The sequence below is a fragment of the Nanorana parkeri genome, unplaced genomic scaffold, assembly GCF_000935625.1.
Source record: "Nanorana parkeri isolate BGI_ZX_2015 unplaced genomic scaffold, ASM93562v1 scaffold1688, whole genome shotgun sequence".
Taxonomy (NCBI): Eukaryota; Metazoa; Chordata; class Amphibia; order Anura; family Dicroglossidae; genus Nanorana; species Nanorana parkeri.
The window spans coordinates 172,534-190,960 of NW_017307956.1; the positions used below are offsets into that span (position 1 = coordinate 172,534).

At 48.6% G+C, this 18,427-nt stretch overlaps 1 protein-coding gene across 1 annotated transcript in view; it reads right to left on the reverse strand.

Moving 5' to 3' along the window:
* The window catches only part of LOC108799303 (mucin-2-like), a 57,833-nt gene that overhangs the window by 34,669 nt on the left and 4,737 nt on the right, over window positions 1–18,427 (reverse strand). The window contains exons 2-4 of the mRNA XM_018571153.1: window positions 13,735–13,817; window positions 11,735–11,899; window positions 654–10,598 (exon numbers count right to left, since the gene is read on the reverse strand). Coding sequence (XP_018426655.1) covers window positions 654–10,598; window positions 11,735–11,899; window positions 13,735–13,817 — 10,193 coding nt within the window. The remainder of the gene's footprint in view (window positions 1–653; window positions 10,599–11,734; window positions 11,900–13,734; window positions 13,818–18,427) is intronic.

An 18,427-nucleotide genomic window follows, 5' to 3' on the forward strand; every position in this document is an offset into this window, starting at 1 on the left:
CACAAAACATGTTGTGCACGAGCGCCATCCACGGCATTGCACTATACACATAGACCACAGCAATAAAGTAATAAAATGATGTAGGATGACAGTAAGCCAGCACGTTCGTTATCTCCGGTGCCCCACTCAATATGGCCGCCGCTTGAGTGGGGCACCTGAGATAAAGAACGCGCTGGCTTACTGTCATCCTACATCATTTTATTACTTTATTGCTGTGGTCTATGTCTATAGGGCAATGCCGTGGATGGCGCTCGTGCACAACATGTTTTATGTAAAAACCTCGTAGTTCTGAGGAAACCGGAAGTAATGCGGTCCCACAACTCGATAAGTTCGTAGTTTTGATCGATCACCGGCATCTCAGTCCAGGAAGTAGGTGGTGACCCTGGATGATGCCTGAACAAAGATGGTGCCGGACTTCTGGAGAGAACAGCCGATGAGGGCACTGTCAAGGCCGAGTATGGTGGTCTCTGTGAGAGGTAATACATACCAGGAAGTGTTACATTTGCGGACAAGAACTTAAAAACATGGGATTCTATGGCCACGTTACACAATGAGCCGTCTGCAGGCAGATGAGGGAAAACTCTCATTTTCACCAACCAAGAAAAAAATGAATGATTCACCCAAATGGTTTGATTCACCAGGTTTGTACTCACCGGGTGCAGCTGGTCCTGCATATGCTGATGAAGTCACATTGGGTGCAGTTTTGTCGGTGCTGCCGTATGGTGGAGGGGACCCAGCCGTAGCATTACGGGTCGGTCTGGTAGAGCCCGTCAGTTGGCGCGTTCCACTAGTCACCTGGGCAGACACTGGCTTCTTGGACTGCGTTGTAGCCTCGGCTTGTGGTCCAGATACATTATGAGCTGCCAAAGTCATGGTCGGTACCAGTTTCTGTAGCGCAGGCCCGGCGGTACCATGACTTGCTGGACTGGTAGCGGTGGCAGCTTTGCCGGCAGTCGGTTGGGGTTCCCTGGTGGTCACATTGGCGGATGGAGACGCAAGATTGGTTTGTGTCTTGGACGGCTCCTCAGTTGCCAATGTTGGCGTTGAGCGCTCATGAAATACTCCCGTTGCGGTCGGTGGTTGTGTAGTTGTGTTATCAGAGGGTTGGGCTGTCTTGTCGGTTTCTAGCCTGGCATGGAGGTGAGTGGTGTCACCGGGTGTAGTAGAGGTTTCGTTGGATGGCATCGTTCCGTTCACAGAAACGGTTGTCGGTACTGAGTTCCCGGATCCAGATGTAGTAGTTGGCACAAGACGTCTAGTTTCAGATGTGGCACCAGTTGGGATGATCGTCTTGACATCTGAGGCGGGAACAGTTGGCCCAATGTCTCCAGTTTTAGATGTGGCATTTGTTGCCATTGTTCTTACAATGGCAGGTGTGGCGGCATTGGTAACAGGTAATAGAGAGTTTCCAGATATGGCACCAGCTGGCACGGTGATTGCAGACTCAGATGTGGTGGAAGGTCTGATGGTGCTTCTGGTCTCCAAATGAATGGCGGGAAGCAAACTAGTTTTGGTGTCAGTTGTTGGTGCAGCCGAGACAGAGCTTCTGACTTTCAATGAGGTGAGAGCTGGCGTGACGTTTTCAGTTGAAGACGTGATAGTAGTTACCATGTTTTTGTCAGATGTGATGCCAGTCGGTAAAGATGGAATAAAGTTGGTAACATCTAAGACGGGAGCGGTTGGCAAATTGTCTCCAGGTGCGGATGGAGCTCTAGTTGGCACGATTTCTGTTTTATCGAGCAATGTGGCGCTTGTTCCTTTCATTCCGGTTTCAGTTGAGATGCCGGACGGTACAATGTTTCCAGACATGGTGGATGTTGGCAGAATGTTCTTTGTGTCGGTTATTCTACCACTTGGAACAACGTTTCTGGGTTCAGTTGTGTCTGTTGGCCCTAAATTTTGTGTGTTTCGGGTTTCAGACACGGTTGCAGTTGGCACAGTGTCTTTGGTTTCTGATGTGATGTCAGTTGGCACAATGCTTCTGGCTACAGTTGTGATGTCAGTCGGGAAAGTGTTCCTATCTTCTGAGATGGTAGCAGATGGCACGGCGTCTTCAGTCCTAGATGAAGCGTCAGTTTCCACGATTTCAGATGTGGTGCCAAATGACATGTTTACTGTTTCCAATGCAGTAAGCAAACTGTTCCTAGATACAGACGTAGTGTCAGCTGGCACTGCGCTGGTGATGTCAGATGTGGTGCCAGTTGGCACAGTGTTTATGGTGTCAGATGTGGTGTCAGCTGCCACACTGTTTATAGGGTCTGATGTGGTGCCCCCTGGCACAGTGTTTATGGTGTCAGATGTGGTGTCAGCTGCCACACTGTTTATAGGGTCTGATGTGGTGCCCCCTGGCACAGTGTTTATGGTGTCAGATGTGGTGTCAGCTGCCACACTGTTTATAGGGTCTGATGTGGTGCCCCCTGGCACAGTGTTTATGGTGTCAGATGTGGTGTCAGCTGACACACTGTTTATAGGGTCTGATGTGGTGCCCCCTGGCACAGTGTTTATGGTGTCAGATGTGGTGTCAGCTGACACACTGTTTATAGGGTCTGATGTGGTGCCCCCTGGCACAGTGTTTATGGTGTCAGATGTGGTGTCAGCTGACACACTGTTTATAGGGTCTGATGTGGTGCCCCCTGGCACAGTGTTCATGATTTCAGGTGCAGCGTCAGCCTGCACAGTGCTGCTGGTGTCAGGTGTGGTGTCAGCTGTCACAATACTAACGGTGTCCAATGTGGTGTCAGCTGGTACAGTGCTTATGGTGTCAGATTTGGTACCATCTGGTACAGTGCTGATGGTGTGAGATGAGGTATCAGCTGGAACAGTATTTATGGTATCAGAATTATTGTCAACTGGCACAGTGTTTATAGTGTCCATTGTGGTGTCAGATGTGGTGAAAGCTGGCCCAGTATTTGGGGTATCAGGTTTGGTGCCACCTGGCACAGTACTGATGGATTCAGATGTGATGAAATCTGGCACGGTTCTTATGGTGTCAGCTGGCACCGCCTTTCTATTATCAGATGTGGTGACAGGTGGCATGGTGTTCTTGGATGTATCTGTTGGCTCAGTGGTTATGGTTTCAGATGTTTTTCCGGTCTGCATGATGTTGGTTGTTGTGGTGTCTTCTGTACCATGATAAGATGCTGTTTTATCCATCGTGTTAGACTGCAGCCCGGCAGCGGGGGCTTTAGTTTCAGATGTGGGTAAAGAAGGGTGAGAAGTCTGAGGGTCAGATGTGGAGGCAGGTGGGGTGATAGCTGGCACAGTGTGTATGATGTCAGGTTTGGTGCCACCTGGCACAGTACTGAAGGAGTCAGCTGGGTCAGAAGTCTGAGGGTCAGATGTGGAGGCAGATGGGGTGGTTGGGTTTCTTTCTAAAGCGGTAAGTGATGGAACATTTGGTCTTTTTGCAATTATGCCAGCAGATGTCTCACTGAGTCTTGAGATTCCCATTTCAGGAACAGTAACTGAGGCCTCCCTGGTTCCAGGTGGCTTGGTGGTCATAACAACGCTTTCGACTGTATCTGGTACAGTCACTGATGCTGAAATAGGTGTCAGAGTCGTCCTGGTTCCAGGTGTCTTGGTGGTCATAACGACGCTTTTGACTGTATCTGGTACAGTCACTGATGCTGAAATAGGTGTCATAGTTGTTCTGGTTCCAGGTGGCTTGGTGGTCATAACGACGCTTTCGATTCCATGTGGCACAGTCACTGATGCTGAAATAGGTGTCATAGTCGTTCTGGTTCCAGGTGGCTTGGTGGTCATAACGACGCTTTTGACTGTATCTGGTACAGTCACTGATGCTGAAATAGGTGTCATAGTCGTTCTGGTTTCATGTGGCTTGGTGGTCATAACAACGCTTTCGACTCCATGTGGCACAGTCACTGATGCTGACATAGGTGTCAGAGTTGTTCTGGTTCCAGATGGCTTGGTGGTCATAACGACGCTTTCGAATGTATGTGGCACAGTCACTGATGCTGAAATAGGTGTCAGAGTCGTCCTGGTTCCAGGTGTCTTGGTGGTCATAACGACGCTTTTGACTGTATCTGGTACAGTCACTGATGCTGAAATAGGTGTCAGAGTTGTTCTGGTTCCAGGTGGTTTGGTGGTCATAACTACGCTTTCGACTCCATGTGGCACAGTCACTGATGCTGACATAGGTGTCAGAGTTGTTCTGGTTCCAGATGGCTTGGTGGTCATAACGACGCTTTCGAATGTATGTGGCACAGTCACTGATGCTGAAATAGGTGTCAGAGTCGTCCTGGTTCCAGGTGTGGCATCTGCTGGTACGTTGGTTCCAGTTCCAATATTTGATGGCTCAGTGGTAGCTGATAGTACAGTTGTTCTGGTTCCATGTACAACGGAGGATTGCATGCTGCCTCTTGCAACCGATGTTGTAATGTACCCGATGCTGGTTCCCGTTCCGATCACGGTAGTGCGTGGCAAGCGAACCCTTGTATAGGAAGTTGTAATGGCTTGTAAAGTAGTTCTTGTAGTTGTGCCAGGTAATGGCATACTAGGTCTGCTTTCAGTAACATCTGTAGACACCTGTTTGGTCCTTGTTATGGTTACGGAAGCAGACGGCCCACTGGCCTTTGCATCATTTATCGATATCGGTGATAAAGTGGATTTGGTGTCAGATTTGGCTGTTGATGGTATAATATGTCGGGTTTTAGTAATACATGTAGATGCCACATTGGCCGTTGTAATTGCAGATATAGTAGCTTGTGGTACACTGGCCTTCATAAAAGGTACAGTAATGGGTGCCAACGTGGGCCTGGTTAGGGACTTGCTAGTGGATGGTTTATCGGGTTTGGTTTCACTCACACTAGTATATTCCCAATAGGCTCTTGTGGTTCTAGTGTTGTTAGTAGATGCCACACTCACTAAAAAGGGCAGAGTTATGGGCGCTACGGTTCTGGTTCCTCTTGCAGTAGTAGATGGCGCGCTCACTCTTTTATAAGGGGTGGCAATGGGTGCTACAGTGGTCCTGGTTTCAGATCTGATAGTCGACAGTTTATTTCGGCTTATGTCACCACTAGAACCCAGAATGAGTTTGGTTGTGCCAGGTATGTTAGAAGGTGGCGCACTTAGTCCTGCATGAGATCCGGTAGTGGCTGCTACAGCGGCCCTGGTTTCATATGTGGCAATGCTAAGCTTGGTTTCTTTCGTAGCAGTAGATGCTGCATTGTATCTTGTGATGCTGGTTGTGGTAGAAGGTGGCACAGATGCTCTTGTGTGAGCCACAGCTGCCGGCGCTAAAGTTGTTCCGGTTTTAAAAGTGGCAGATGACACTATACTGGGTCCTCTTGCAGAAACAGTAGATGCCACCTTGGCTCCTGTGGTTCTGGTTCCAGCTACCATACTAAAAGAAATATTTTCCTTTGTAGTATCAGGCAACGCATTGGTTCTTGATCCGGTTGTTGCAGAAGGTGGCACACTGGCTATGGTGGCCCTTACGCCACTTGTGATGTCGGAGGACAAGCTGGTTCTCGATAGGCCCATGGTTTGGGCTCCAGTTTTGGTAGTTGGTGGCAGAGTCAGTCCTGTACGAGGTGCTGAAATGGATGCCACGGTGGTCCATGTTTGGGCAGTGTCAGATAATGTGACTGTTGTAAAAACCGTTTGTGCCGTGGTTGCAGCATTTCGTATGCCCATAGAGGCTCCAGTGGTTCTTGTATAAGGTGCTATATCAAGTGTTACCTCGGTTTTAGTTTCTGTTGGGGCAGTGGGGGGACTACTGGTTCTGGTTCCTGCTACAGTAGTAGATGGCACACTGGCTCCTGTATGAGGTGCAGTAATGGATGTCTTACCAGCCATCATTTGAGTATAGGAAGTAGCTGGCACCACGGTCACCAGTGGTGCACTAGCTGGTATGTTGGTACTTTTGACATCAGTGGTCATTTTGCTATTGAACTCAGTTACCGTTTCTAAATCTTCCTTATTGGTGCAGTTAGTTGTACCGACATTGCCAGCAGTGCTGCCCGGCATGGCACCAGAGGTGTGTTTCCCAGCCGCCATGGTGGCGCCCATAACAGTGGCCTGTGGAGGTGCCAGAGTGGCATTAAATCTTTGTTGTATTACCTGCTGTATCAGATCCCACAGTGACATTGGAGTTACGGGCATTGGTATGGGTAGTTGGACTCGGTTGGCGGTGCTGACACTACTGGTTGGGGTACTAGAGGTAGGGGTGTCGTTGAGACTAGCAGATGTAGAGGACTTTGTATCAGCCAACACGGCACTATTGGAAGCTGCAGTTCCATTACTAACAGAATTGGAGCCACTTGTATTACTGGGAACACTGGTAATTGTGGTATTCGTCCCACTTTCTATAGCAGAAGAATCAGTTACATCACTTAATACATGAGTACTATCATTGGCAGTATTACTTGGTGTGGTGGTAATCAATGTATTTGTGTTTGTCATACTAGAGTTGTCACTCGGCATACCGGTATTGTTGCCCGGTCCATTATCACTCGTGTAGCCTCCGTATTCAGACATGGCATTGTCAGCGCTGGTGGTATCACCAGCGATATTGTTGTCCCAGTGCCCAGGAGTACCAGTAACATTTGTCACATCGGTACTCGGCAAAGTCACAGAGGATTGAGTTGGGTTGCTCAACAGGGCGGTACTATTATTTATTGGGCCAGTCAAGATAACTGTACTGAGGATGGTAGCGTTACTTTCTAGATTTGGAACACTAGGCGTTGTGGTGTAGAGTCCAGGGCGAGGTGCCCCAGTGGTACTGGAATCAGATCCTGTATTGGATGTATTAGGGGTACTAGTATCAGATTCTGGGCTGAGTGTCCCAGAAGTACTGGTATCAGATCCTGTATTGTGTATCTTTGTGGTACTGGTATCAGATCCTGTATTAGGTGTCCCTGTGGTACTGGTATCAGATTCTGTAATGGGTGTCCCTGTGGTACTGGTATCAGATCCTGTATTGGGTGTCCCTGTGGTACTGGTTTCAGATCCTGTATTGGGTGTCCCTGTTGTACTGGTATCAGATCCTGTATTGGGTGTCCCTGTGGTACTGGTATCAGATCCTATAATGGGTATCCCTGTGGTGCTGGTATCAGATTCTGTATTGGGTGTCCCTGTGGTACTGGTATCAGATCCTGTATTGGCTGACGCTGTGGTACTGATATCAGATCCTGTATTGGGTGTCCCTGTGGTACTGGTATCAGATCCTGTGTTTGGTGTCCCTGTGGTAGTGGTATGAGATCTTGTGTGGAGTGTTTCAGTTGTACTGGTATCAGATCCTATAATGGGTATCCCTGTGGTACTGGTATCAGATTCTGTATTGGGTGTCCCAGGGGTACTGATGTCAGATCTTGGGTCAGGTGCCTTAGTGCTCCTGGTACCAGGTTTTACATTGGATGTCCCAGTGATAATGGTGACAGATCCAGTCTCTGGTGTCCCAGTGGTACCAGTGTCATATCCAGCCTCCTGTGTCCATGGGGTGCTGGTGTCAGATCCAGTCTCTGGTATCCAAGTGGTATTGGTGTCAAATGTGGTCTCTGGTGTCCCAATGATACTGGTATCGAGTCCAGTCTCTGGTGTCCCAGTTGTACCAGTATCAGATCCAGTTTCTAGTGTCCCAGTGGTACTAGTGTCAGATCTGGTCTCTGGTTTCCCAATGATACTGGTGTCAGAAATCTTCTCTGTTGTCCCATTGGTACTGATATCAGATCCAGTCTCTGGTGTCCCAGTGGTACTAGTATCAGATCCAGTCTCTGTTGTCCCAGTGGTACTAGTATCAGATCCAGTCTCTGGTGTCCCAGTGGTACTAGTATCAGATCCAGTCTCTGGTGTCCCAGTGGTACTAGTATCAGATCCAGTCTCTGGTGTCCCAGTGGTACTAGTATCAGATCCAGTCTCTGGTGTACCAGTGGTACTAGTATCAGATCCAGTCTCTTGTGGCCCAGTGGTACTAGTATCAGATCCAGTCTCTGGTGTCCCAGTGGTACTAGTGTCAGATCCAGTCACTGGTGTCCCAGTGGTACTAGTGTCAGATCCAGTCACTGGTGTCCCAGTGGTACTTGTATCAGATCCAGTCACTGGTGTCCCAGTGGTACTTGTATCAGATCCAATCTCTAGTGTCCCAGTGGTTCTAGTATCAGATCCAGTCTCTATTGTCCCAGTGGTACTTGTATCAGATCCAGTCCCTGGTGTCCCAGTTGTACTGCTATCAGATCCAGTCTCTGTTGTCCCAGTGGTTCTAGTATCACATCCAGTCTCTGTTGTCCCAGTGGTACTTGTATCAGAACCAGTCTCTGTTGTCCCAGTGGTACTAGTATCAGATCCAGTCTCTGGTGTCCCTGTGGTACCAGTATCAGATCCAGTCTCTGGTTTCCCAGTGGTACTAGTGTCAGATCTGGTCTCTGGTTTCCCAGTGGTACTGATATCAGATCCATTCTCTGGTGTCTCAGTGGTACTGATATCAGATCCCGTCTCTGTTGTCTCAATGGTTCTAGTATTAGATCCAGTCTCTGTTGTCCCAGTGGTTCTAGTATTAGATCCATTCTCTGTTGTCCCAGTGATACTAGTATCAGATCCAGTCTCTGGTGTCCCAGTGGTACTAGTATCAGATCCAGTCTCTGGTGTCCCAGTTGTACTGCTATCAGATCCAGTCTCTGTTGTCCCAGTGGTACTAGTATAAGATCCAGTCTCTGGTGTCCCAGTGGTACTAGTATCAGAATCAGTCTCTGGTGTCCCAGTTGTACTGGTATTTGATCCAGTCACTGGTGTCCCAGTGGTACTAGTATCAGATCCAGTCTCTGTTGTCCCAGTGGTACTAGTATCAGAACCAGTCTCTGGTGTCCCAGTTGTACTGGTATCAGATCCAGTCACTGGTGTCCCAGTGGTACTAGTATCAGATCCAGTCTCTGTTGTCCCAGTGGTACTAGTGTCAGAACCAGTCTCTGGTGTCCCAGTGGTACTAGTATCAGATCCAGTCTCTGGTGTCCCAGTGGTACTAGTATCAGATCCAGTCTCTGGTGTCCCAGTGGTACTAGTATCAGATCCAGTCTCTGGTGTCCCAGTGGTACTAGTATCAGATCCAGTCTCTGGTGTCCCAGTGGTACTAGTATCAGATCCAGTCTCTGGTGTCCCAGTGGTACTAGTATCAGATCCAGTCTCTGGTGTCCCAGTGGTACTAGTATCAGATCCAGTCTCTGGTGTCCCAGTGGTACTAGTATCAGATCCAGTCTCTGGTGTCCCAGTTGTACTGCTATCAGATCCAGTCTCTGTTGTCCCAGTGGTACTAGTATAAGATCCAGTCTCTGGTGTCCCAGTGGTACTAGTATCAGAATCAGTCTCTGGTGTCCCAGTTGTACTGGTATTTGATCCAGTCACTGGTGTCCCAGTGGTACTAGTATCAGATCCAGTCTCTGTTGTCCCAGTGGTACTAGTATCAGAACCAGTCTCTGGTGTCCCAGTTGTACTGGTATCAGATCCAGTCACTGGTGTCCCAGTGGTACTAGTATCAGATCCAGTCTCTGTTGTCCCAGTGGTACTAGTGTCAGAACCAGTCTCTGGTGTCCCAGTGGTACTAGTATCAGATCCAGTCTCTGGTGTCCCAGTGGTACTAGTATCAGGTTCAGTCTCTGGTGTCCCAGTGGTACTAGTATCAGATCCAGTATCTGGTGTCCTAGTGGTACTAGTATCAGATCCGGTCTCCAATGTCCCAGTGGTACTAGTATCAGATCCAGTCTCTGGTGTCCCAGTGGTACTAGTGTCAGAACTTTTCTCTGGTATCCAAGTGGTACTGGTATCAGATCCAGGCTCTGTACTTAGTGTCCTGGTTGTACCGGTGTCATTTCTGATATCTGGTGTCCTAATGGTGGTTGCCTCAGGATCAGAGCTGGGTTCCTCAGCTACAGTAGTGTCTGCAGCATTGATGGTACTGAAGTTGAAATCTATATTAGGTGTTGTAGTGAGACCTGTATCAGGTCCCACATCAGGTTCCCCAGTGGTACTGGTCCCAGTTACTTGATCTGCACTGAATATCCTAGTTGAAGCAGTGTCATCTCCTGTATCCGTGGTCCATGAATTACTCTTGCCATTTCCAGTGTCTGATGTCCCTGCGGTGGCAGACTCTGCACCGGGTATCCAACCACTACTGATGTCAAGTCCTATCTTGGTTGCCTTGGTAGCACTAGGTTCATGCTCACGGATGGATCCCTCACTGGTACTAATGTCACGGTATGCATCCTGCGTTCTAATGACACTTGTATCAGCATGTGTATCAGGTGTCCTTGTGGTATTCGGGTCAGTTTCTATAGCAGAGGTGGCACCAGTTCCTGCATCTGGTGTCATTGCAGACCTCGTGACACCCTCTGCGGCACTACTGTCGGATTCTGTTACCCCGACTGAAATGCTGGTCCCCATGTTATCAAGTCCACCTGTGTTCCTGAGGTCAGATGTAACGTGTGGTATCTCAGTAACTTTGCCCACGGTTGTTTCTATAACTGATGCAGTGAGTGGAACCTCCAGCTCTGCAGTGTTACTGGTCGGGTCATCTAAGGATACATTGGCAGGAAATTCTGATGTATTCGCGTTGATTGCAGCTGATGTCTGAGCAAGTATCGGCCCGATATCTGCAAGAAAAGACGTATACATCTTACTCTTCCATTTAATCATTAACTATAATAAATCAAATACATTTTCGGTATGTATCAGTTATGTATCTGAGCAATTTTTCAATCATTTTCAATAACATTACAGGAGGACCTGGATAAAGTAGGGGAGGGGCAACTGTATGTCACATGAGGTTTAATGTTGATAAATGTAAAGTAATGAATTTTGGGGTTAAAAACAGACAAGCGGAATACATATTATTGGGAACTCCACTAGGGAAGTCAGAGATGGGAAAAGATCTGGGGGTCATTGTAGACCGCAGATTGAACAATAGCTTGCAATACCAGGCTGCGGCACACAATGCCAGGCTGCGGCACACAATGCCAGGCTGTGGCACACAATGCCAGGCTGCGGCACACAATGCCAGGCTGCGGCACACAATGCCAGGCTGCGGTAAACAAAGCGAGCAGAGTTCTGTCTTGTATTATAAAAGGGAATGTACTGTAGAGACAAAGCGATAATTCTGCCACTTTACAGATCGCTGGTTCGGCCTCATCTGGAGTATGCGGTCCACTTTTGGTCACCAATCCATAGAAAGGATGTCCTGGAGCTGGAGAGAGTCCAGAGAAGGGCAACTAAATTAATTAAGGGGATGGAGGACCTAAGCAATGAGACGAGGTTACTAAATATAAACTTGTTCACGCTGCACGTGAGGAGATTAAGAGGGGACATGATTTTAATGTACAAAATGTTTGGCGGTGATGGCAACATCAGCAATAAACTTTCTACAGTTAACTCCATAACAAGGACAAGAGGCCACCACCTAAAACTGGTGGAGGAAAGATTTAACCACAAGGGACATAGGGGGAGCACTTTTTTTCAGTGAGATCGGTTACATTCTGGAACTCGCTGCCACAAGAAGTGGTATCAGCGGAGAGTATTAAATCATTCAAAAAGCATTTAGATACTGTGAGATTTAGCTTAAAATGGTAGCGCATTGAGGACTCTTCCACTCGCTTATGACTTCTTTTTAAGGGCTTCTGTGCCCACTTTTATTGAATCCAACTCAAAAGTCCACACAGGCTTTCCCTCGCAGGGGTTTTCAAACATAACATACAGCTCTTCTTCAGCCAAAATAACACTTTCAAAGTCTTACCGACTTTAGGTTGTCTGTTTACAATACAGCCTGTATCCAAACCGCCTGCCACACAGGCTAGTCTTTTGCCACACACACAGGTCATACGGTCCTCAATCTGCCAGACACAGACTGGTTCCAGGGTGGCGCCCTCTTGACTAGTGGCATCACAAAGGGGGGTGCGGCCTGCACCCGGGTGACACCATTGGATTGTCTGTTTACAACACAGCCTTTATCCAAACCGCCTGCCACACAGGCTAGTCTTTTGCCACACACACAGGTCATACGGTCCTCAATCTGCCAGACACAGACTGGTTCCAGGGTGGCGCCCTCTTGACTAGTGGCATCACAAAGGGGGGTGCGGCCTGCACCCGGGTGACACCATTGGAGGGGTGACACCAAAATGACTGACAGTCATTTTGGTGTCACCCTTCCCTGAAAAGTCGGGCGCTTGGTCATGGACCGAACGCCCGACAGTATCAGGAGAGAGGAGGGGACCCGGCGGCATACCTTATCCCGCCGGGTGAATGTCCCCTCCTCTCTCTGCCAGCGTCCATCACCAAGATGGCCGCCAGCAGGTATCGGAAGATCGCCGCACGTGCTCGATGACGTCTCGGCAAGTGGGTGGGGTGACACCCGGTTACTGCTCCGGGTGTCACCCAGCCTCGGGACGCCCCTGCTCTTGACTCCTGCATAGAGACCTCCTCTGTCTCCCAGGTGGAACCCTGAACATTAGCCAGCATTCTCTTCATAAGGGCTGTGCACAGGTGCACAACCACTCGGTGCTGGTCACTACTATAGTCCGGACCCAGGATTGGAGATTCCATCCCTCCCAATGCTCTTTGAAATCTCCCATTTCCCGGGAACCCAAGCCAAATCCGGAAAACCTGGGAAGAACTGCTAACCCTAAGCTCTTTCTCAGTAAAAGTTTGCGCTTTCCTGGAACTGCTCAGCCCCATCTCAGGAAAAGTTTGCGCTTTCCTGGAACTGCTCAGCCCCCCCTGTCTGAGAGTCCTGGGTGACTATATTGCCAAATGACACCATGGCATTGCAACAATCCCTTCCTCAGAGAATGGAACATACAGGGGTACAGGTACTCTTAAAATCAAGGATGGAAAAGGGACTCGTGTACACATATACACTGTCAGGAACCAGATCTGAACAAAGGGCCTCTGCTGTAGCTGGCGGTGGCTCTACCTGTTGAGTCACCTTAGAACCTTGGATAGCTCCTTGCCTGATCTCCTGTGTAATCCTCAGGTAAACCTAGTTTCTGCTGAACTCTGAACTTCTTGCTCCTCCCTTGTATTCCTATTTTAGCCACGCCTCTGCACTTCCTGTTTGCCAGATTATTTTGCTCCTGCCAATATCTTGCTTCCTGCTCCTCCTGTGATACAATCCGCTCATACTGCTATCCGTGTACCGACCTTTGGCTGCTGATTCACCGACTACTCTCATCGCCTTCCGCTTCATACCTGATATCTTTGGCTACTGACCTCGGCTTGTTCGCTGATTACGCCTCTGCCTGCTCCTCCACTACTACCGTCTGCTTGTGTACCGAACCCGGCCTGTTATACCACCAATTGCCTGCTGTTTCAGCTACTGGACTCCGAGCCTGATCCCAGATCGTGACATACACACGCACAATCACACACAGACACACAATAGGTTGGACTTGATGGACCTGTGTCTTTATTCAACCTCAAATACTATCTTACTCTGTAACTATTTTCCGATTTTTCAGTAGTGTGACATGTAGAAAGAAACATTAGATCTTCATCGATTTCCACTGAGTGGTTTTTATAAATTGTATCTAAGTGTGATTCGTATTTATGTCTCAAAGTATTTTCACGTTTTAAGTTTCGAGTAGAAATCAAATTTAGAACCGTTCATTTATCTTCTACGCTTTTAAAGGTGCCCATACACTGTACAATTCTCATATGAGAATGGCGGGAAATCCCGCGATCGTACGAGAATCGTGCAGTGTATGGAAGGCGTGCGACCACTCTGCCAGCGTCCATCACCAAGATGGCCGCCAGCAGGTATCGGAAGATCGCCGCACGTGCTCGATGACGTCTCGGCAAGTGGGTGGGGTGACACCCGGTTACTGCTCCGGGTGTCACCCAGCCTCGGGACGCCCCTGCTCTTGACTCCTGCATAGAGACCTCCTCTGTCTCCCAGGTGGAACCCTGAACATTAGCCAGCATTCTCTTCATAAGGGCTGTGCACAGGTGCACAACCACTCGGTGCTGGTCACTACTATAGTCCGGACCCAGGATTGGAGATTCCATCCCTCCCAATGCTCTTTGAAATCTCCCATTTCCCGGGAACCCAAGCCAAATCCGGAAAACCTGGGAAGAACTGCTAACCCTAAGCTCTTTCTCAGTAAAAGTTTGCGCTTTCCTGGAACTGCTCAGCCCCCCCTGTCTGAGAGTCCTGGGTGACTATATTGCCAAATGACACCATGGCATTGCAACAATACCTTCCTCAGAGAATGGAACATACAGGGGTACAGGTACTCTTAAAATCAAGGATGGAAAAGGGACTCGTGTACACATATACACTGTCAGGAACCAGATCTGAACAAAGGGCCTCTGCTGTAGCTGGCGGTGGCTCTACCTGTTGAGTCACCTTAGAACCTTGGATAGCTCCTTGCCTGATCTCCTGTGTAATCCTCAGGTAAACCTAGTTTCTGCTGAACTCTGAACTTCTTGCTCCTCCCTTGTATTCCTATTTTAGCCACGCCTCTGCACTTCCTGTTTGCCAGATTATTTTGCTCCTGCCAATATCTTGCTTCCTGCTCCTCCTGTGATACAATCCGCTCATACTGCTATCCGTGTACCGACCTTTGGCTGCTGATTCACCGACTACTCTCATCGCCTTCCGCTTCATACCTGATATCTTTGGCTACTGACCTCGGCTTGTTCGCTGATTACGCCTCTGCCTGCTCCTCCACTACTACCGTCTGCTTGTGTACCGAACCCGGCCTGTTATACCACCAATTGCCTGCTGTTTCAGCTACTGGACTCCGAGCCTGATCCCAGATCGTGACATACACACGCACAATCACACACAGACACACAATAGGTTGGACTTGATGGACCTGTGTCTTTATTCAACCTCAAATACTATCTTACTCTGTAACTATTTTCCGATTTTTCAGTAGTGTGACATGTAGAAAGAAACATTAGATCTTCATCGATTTCCACTGAGTGGTTTTTATAAATTGTATCTAAGTGTGATTCGTATTTATGTCTCAAAGTATTTTCACGTTTTAAGTTTCGAGTAGAAATCAAATTTAGAACCGTTCATTTATCTTCTACGCTTTTAAAGGTGCCCATACACTGTACAATTCTCATATGAGAATGGCGGGAAATCCCGCGATCGTACGAGAATCGTGCAGTGTATGGAAGGCGTGCGACCGTTTCTACTGTACGGTCGCACGTCTTCCATCGAACAAGCAGGCTGGAAAACCCGCCGGGAATCGTACGATTCTCGGCGAGTGAGTGGCCTGCTGGTTCGACAACTGACGAGCGGGCCGGTGTGCGCACGCGCACACTGCCCGTTTGCCGTCCTTGCAAGCCCGCCCCTCATTGCAGTCATCGCAAGTACTATCTGCCTGTCCAAGATGGGCAGATCGTACGTTTTTTTAAGTACTTTACAACCATCGCAAGACTAAGGTCTTGCGATGGTTGTAAAGTGTATGGCCACCTTAAGACTTCAAGCAAATGGAAAATTAAATACCCTTTAATCGGGTTACGTGTTTGTTAATGAAGAAATATAAAATCCTGAGAGCAATGCATTAAGTTCACAACTTTTCATACAGAATCCGCCTCCAGCAATCCAAAAAAAAACAATGAAGTAGCTTTTGTAAGTTGAGAAGAAAAATCGGCAATTTTTATAGAAAAGGATGAAAAGCTCTTCAGCTGGTCGTACATGAGGAAATGTTCAGTCAATTTAAACCAATGTCAGGATACCGTGCACGGTGTCCCCACACCGCATGCAGGTATCTCTATGGGAGGACCAAATGCGTGACCACACCAGACAATGCTTATGAACTTATAGTTTATTAGGCACTCCAAAATCATATAAACACAAGCAACCCCACCAACACCCACCAGTACCATAAAATAGCCAAACTAGATGCAAACAGCAAAATCACACACAGACAATAACGAGGCTAGTGAACCTGGGGAGCCACGGATCAGGAGACCTCAGGGGAAGGAGTCAGGGTTCAAGGAGGCAACGGGGTACAGGTTATGGCGACAATACTGAGGCACCGGCCTCACTGTGAGAAGGGGCTAAATACCCTCCCAGGCCAGCACCAGGTGGAGACCAATTGCCGACAGCTGGGAGACACCCGCAGGTGAGCATCGGAATTGCAGGACCTGGTTCCAGCAGCACCTGGAGGTGCTCCGGTCCCTGACAACCAAGTTGATTCTTACAAAAGATACAAGAGGACTCTGCAATGGGGGGAAAAGAGGGTTTAACCTCTGTATTTTAAAGCTGAACTCCAGGGTACAGGTAAAAAAAGCGCCTATCTTAATTTTGGTTGCCCCTGTCTGCTAGACATCATGTGGCCAGGTTGCAGCTGCCATGAAACCCGGACACAGCATTCAAAACCCGGACTGTCCGGGTGTATCCTGGACAGGTGGCAACCCTCATTTTAGCTGTAAACGAGCGGGCCGGTGTGCGCACGCGCACACTGCCCGTTTGCCGTCCTTGCAAGCCCGCCCCTCATTGCAGTCATCGCAAGTACTATCTGCCTGTCCAAGATGGGCAGATCGTACGTTTTTTTAAGTACTTTACAACCATCGCAAGACTAAGGTCTTGCGATGGTTGTAAAGTGTATGGCCACCTTAAGACTTCAAGCAAATGGAAAATTAAATACCCTTTAATCGGGTTACGTGTTTGTTAATGAAGAAATATAAAATCCTGAGAGCAATGCATTAAGTTCACAACTTTTCATACAGAATCCGCCTCCAGCAATCCAAAAAAAAACAATGAAGTAGCTTTTGTAAGTTGAGAAGAAAAATCGGCAATTTTTATAGAAAAGGATGAAAAGCTCTTCAGCTGGTCGTACATGAGGAAATGTTCAGTCAATTTAAACCAATGTCAGGATACCGTGCACGGTGTCCCCACACCGCATGCAGGTATCTCTATGGGAGGACCAAATGCGTGACCACACCAGACAATGCTTATGAACTTATAGTTTATTAGGCACTCCAAAATCATATAAACACAAGCAACCCCACCAACACCCACCAGTACCATAAAATAGCCAAACTAGATGCAAACAGCAAAATCACACACAGACAATAACGAGGCTAGTGAACCTGGGGAGCCACGGATCAGGAGACCTCAGGGGAAGGAGTCAGGGTTCAAGGAGGCAACGGGGTACAGGTTATGGCGACAATACTGAGGCACCGGCCTCACTGTGAGAAGGGGCTAAATACCCTCCCAGGCCAGCACCAGGTGGAGACCAATTGCCGACAGCTGGGAGACACCCGCAGGTGAGCATCGGAATTGCAGGACCTGGTTCCAGCAGCACCTGGAGGTGCTCCGGTCCCTGACAACCAAGTTGATTCTTACAAAAGATACAAGAGGACTCTGCAATGGGGGGAAAAGAGGGTTTAACCTCTGTATTTTAAAGCTGAACTCCAGGGTACAGGTAAAAAAAGCGCCTATCTTAATTTTGGTTGCCCCTGTCTGCTAGACATCATGTGGCCAGGTTGCAGCTGCCATGAAACCCGGACACAGCATTCAAAACCCGGACTGTCCGGGTGTATCCTGGACAGGTGGCAACCCTCATTTTAGCTGTATATACAAATCAATCATTGGGGACTGCAAGATTGCTCTAGACTTTGAAGGAGACACGCGGGTGCAACATGAAGATGGGCAACAGGCACTTTAATCTGAGACTGCCTAAAGGGGGTATTTTAATGTCGGAGCAGTAAAAATGTGGAACTTCCTTCTACAGCTGGTGGTATCAGCTGAGAGATAGATGAGCTTCTAAGTTTACAAAATAAACACATTATACACAATATGCAAAGTATACAGCAGTAGGGATGCCCCTAGTGATGTGTGTACACACAGAGTACAGTACAGTATATCATTGGTTCTCAACCATTCTAGAGCCAGGACCCCTTGGTAACATTTGCCAAGTTGTGGTGACCCCCAACGGAGCGCTGGGCTCCAGAATTAGTAAGGCGCTGGACTTGGGACTAAAAATTGAAACACACTCACAGCCCCTGCTACCTGCTCTGTCTCCATGCAGCCTTCTCAGCCCCAGCGCTGCTTAGACCCCCGCCTCCCGCAGAGCTCACATTGTATGAGAGGCAGGAGGACAGCAGCGGCTGTGAATAGAAAAGCCCCGCTGTACACACTCCCCCGGCCACTAGATGTCGCTGCAGCGTCCAGGGAGTGTGTATTGCGGCACTTTTATATTCACAGCCTCTGCTGTCCTCCCGCTGACACTGCTGTGCTAGGAGAAGGCAGGCCCGGCGCTACCGCAAGGCAAGCGGCCGCCTGAGGGCGGAAAAAACAGGGCATTTTGACAAGTACTTGTACTTGCCAAAATGCCCCGATGTTTGCGCTGTGTTTTTTTTTTCACTTACCTTCGGTGCGGGAGAGCAGCGGCGAGTCAGCGCTGGTCCGGTGGGAGGAGCTCCAGGTGGGGGTCCTAATTTAGCTGGCCGGCGACTGCCAGAGTATCCC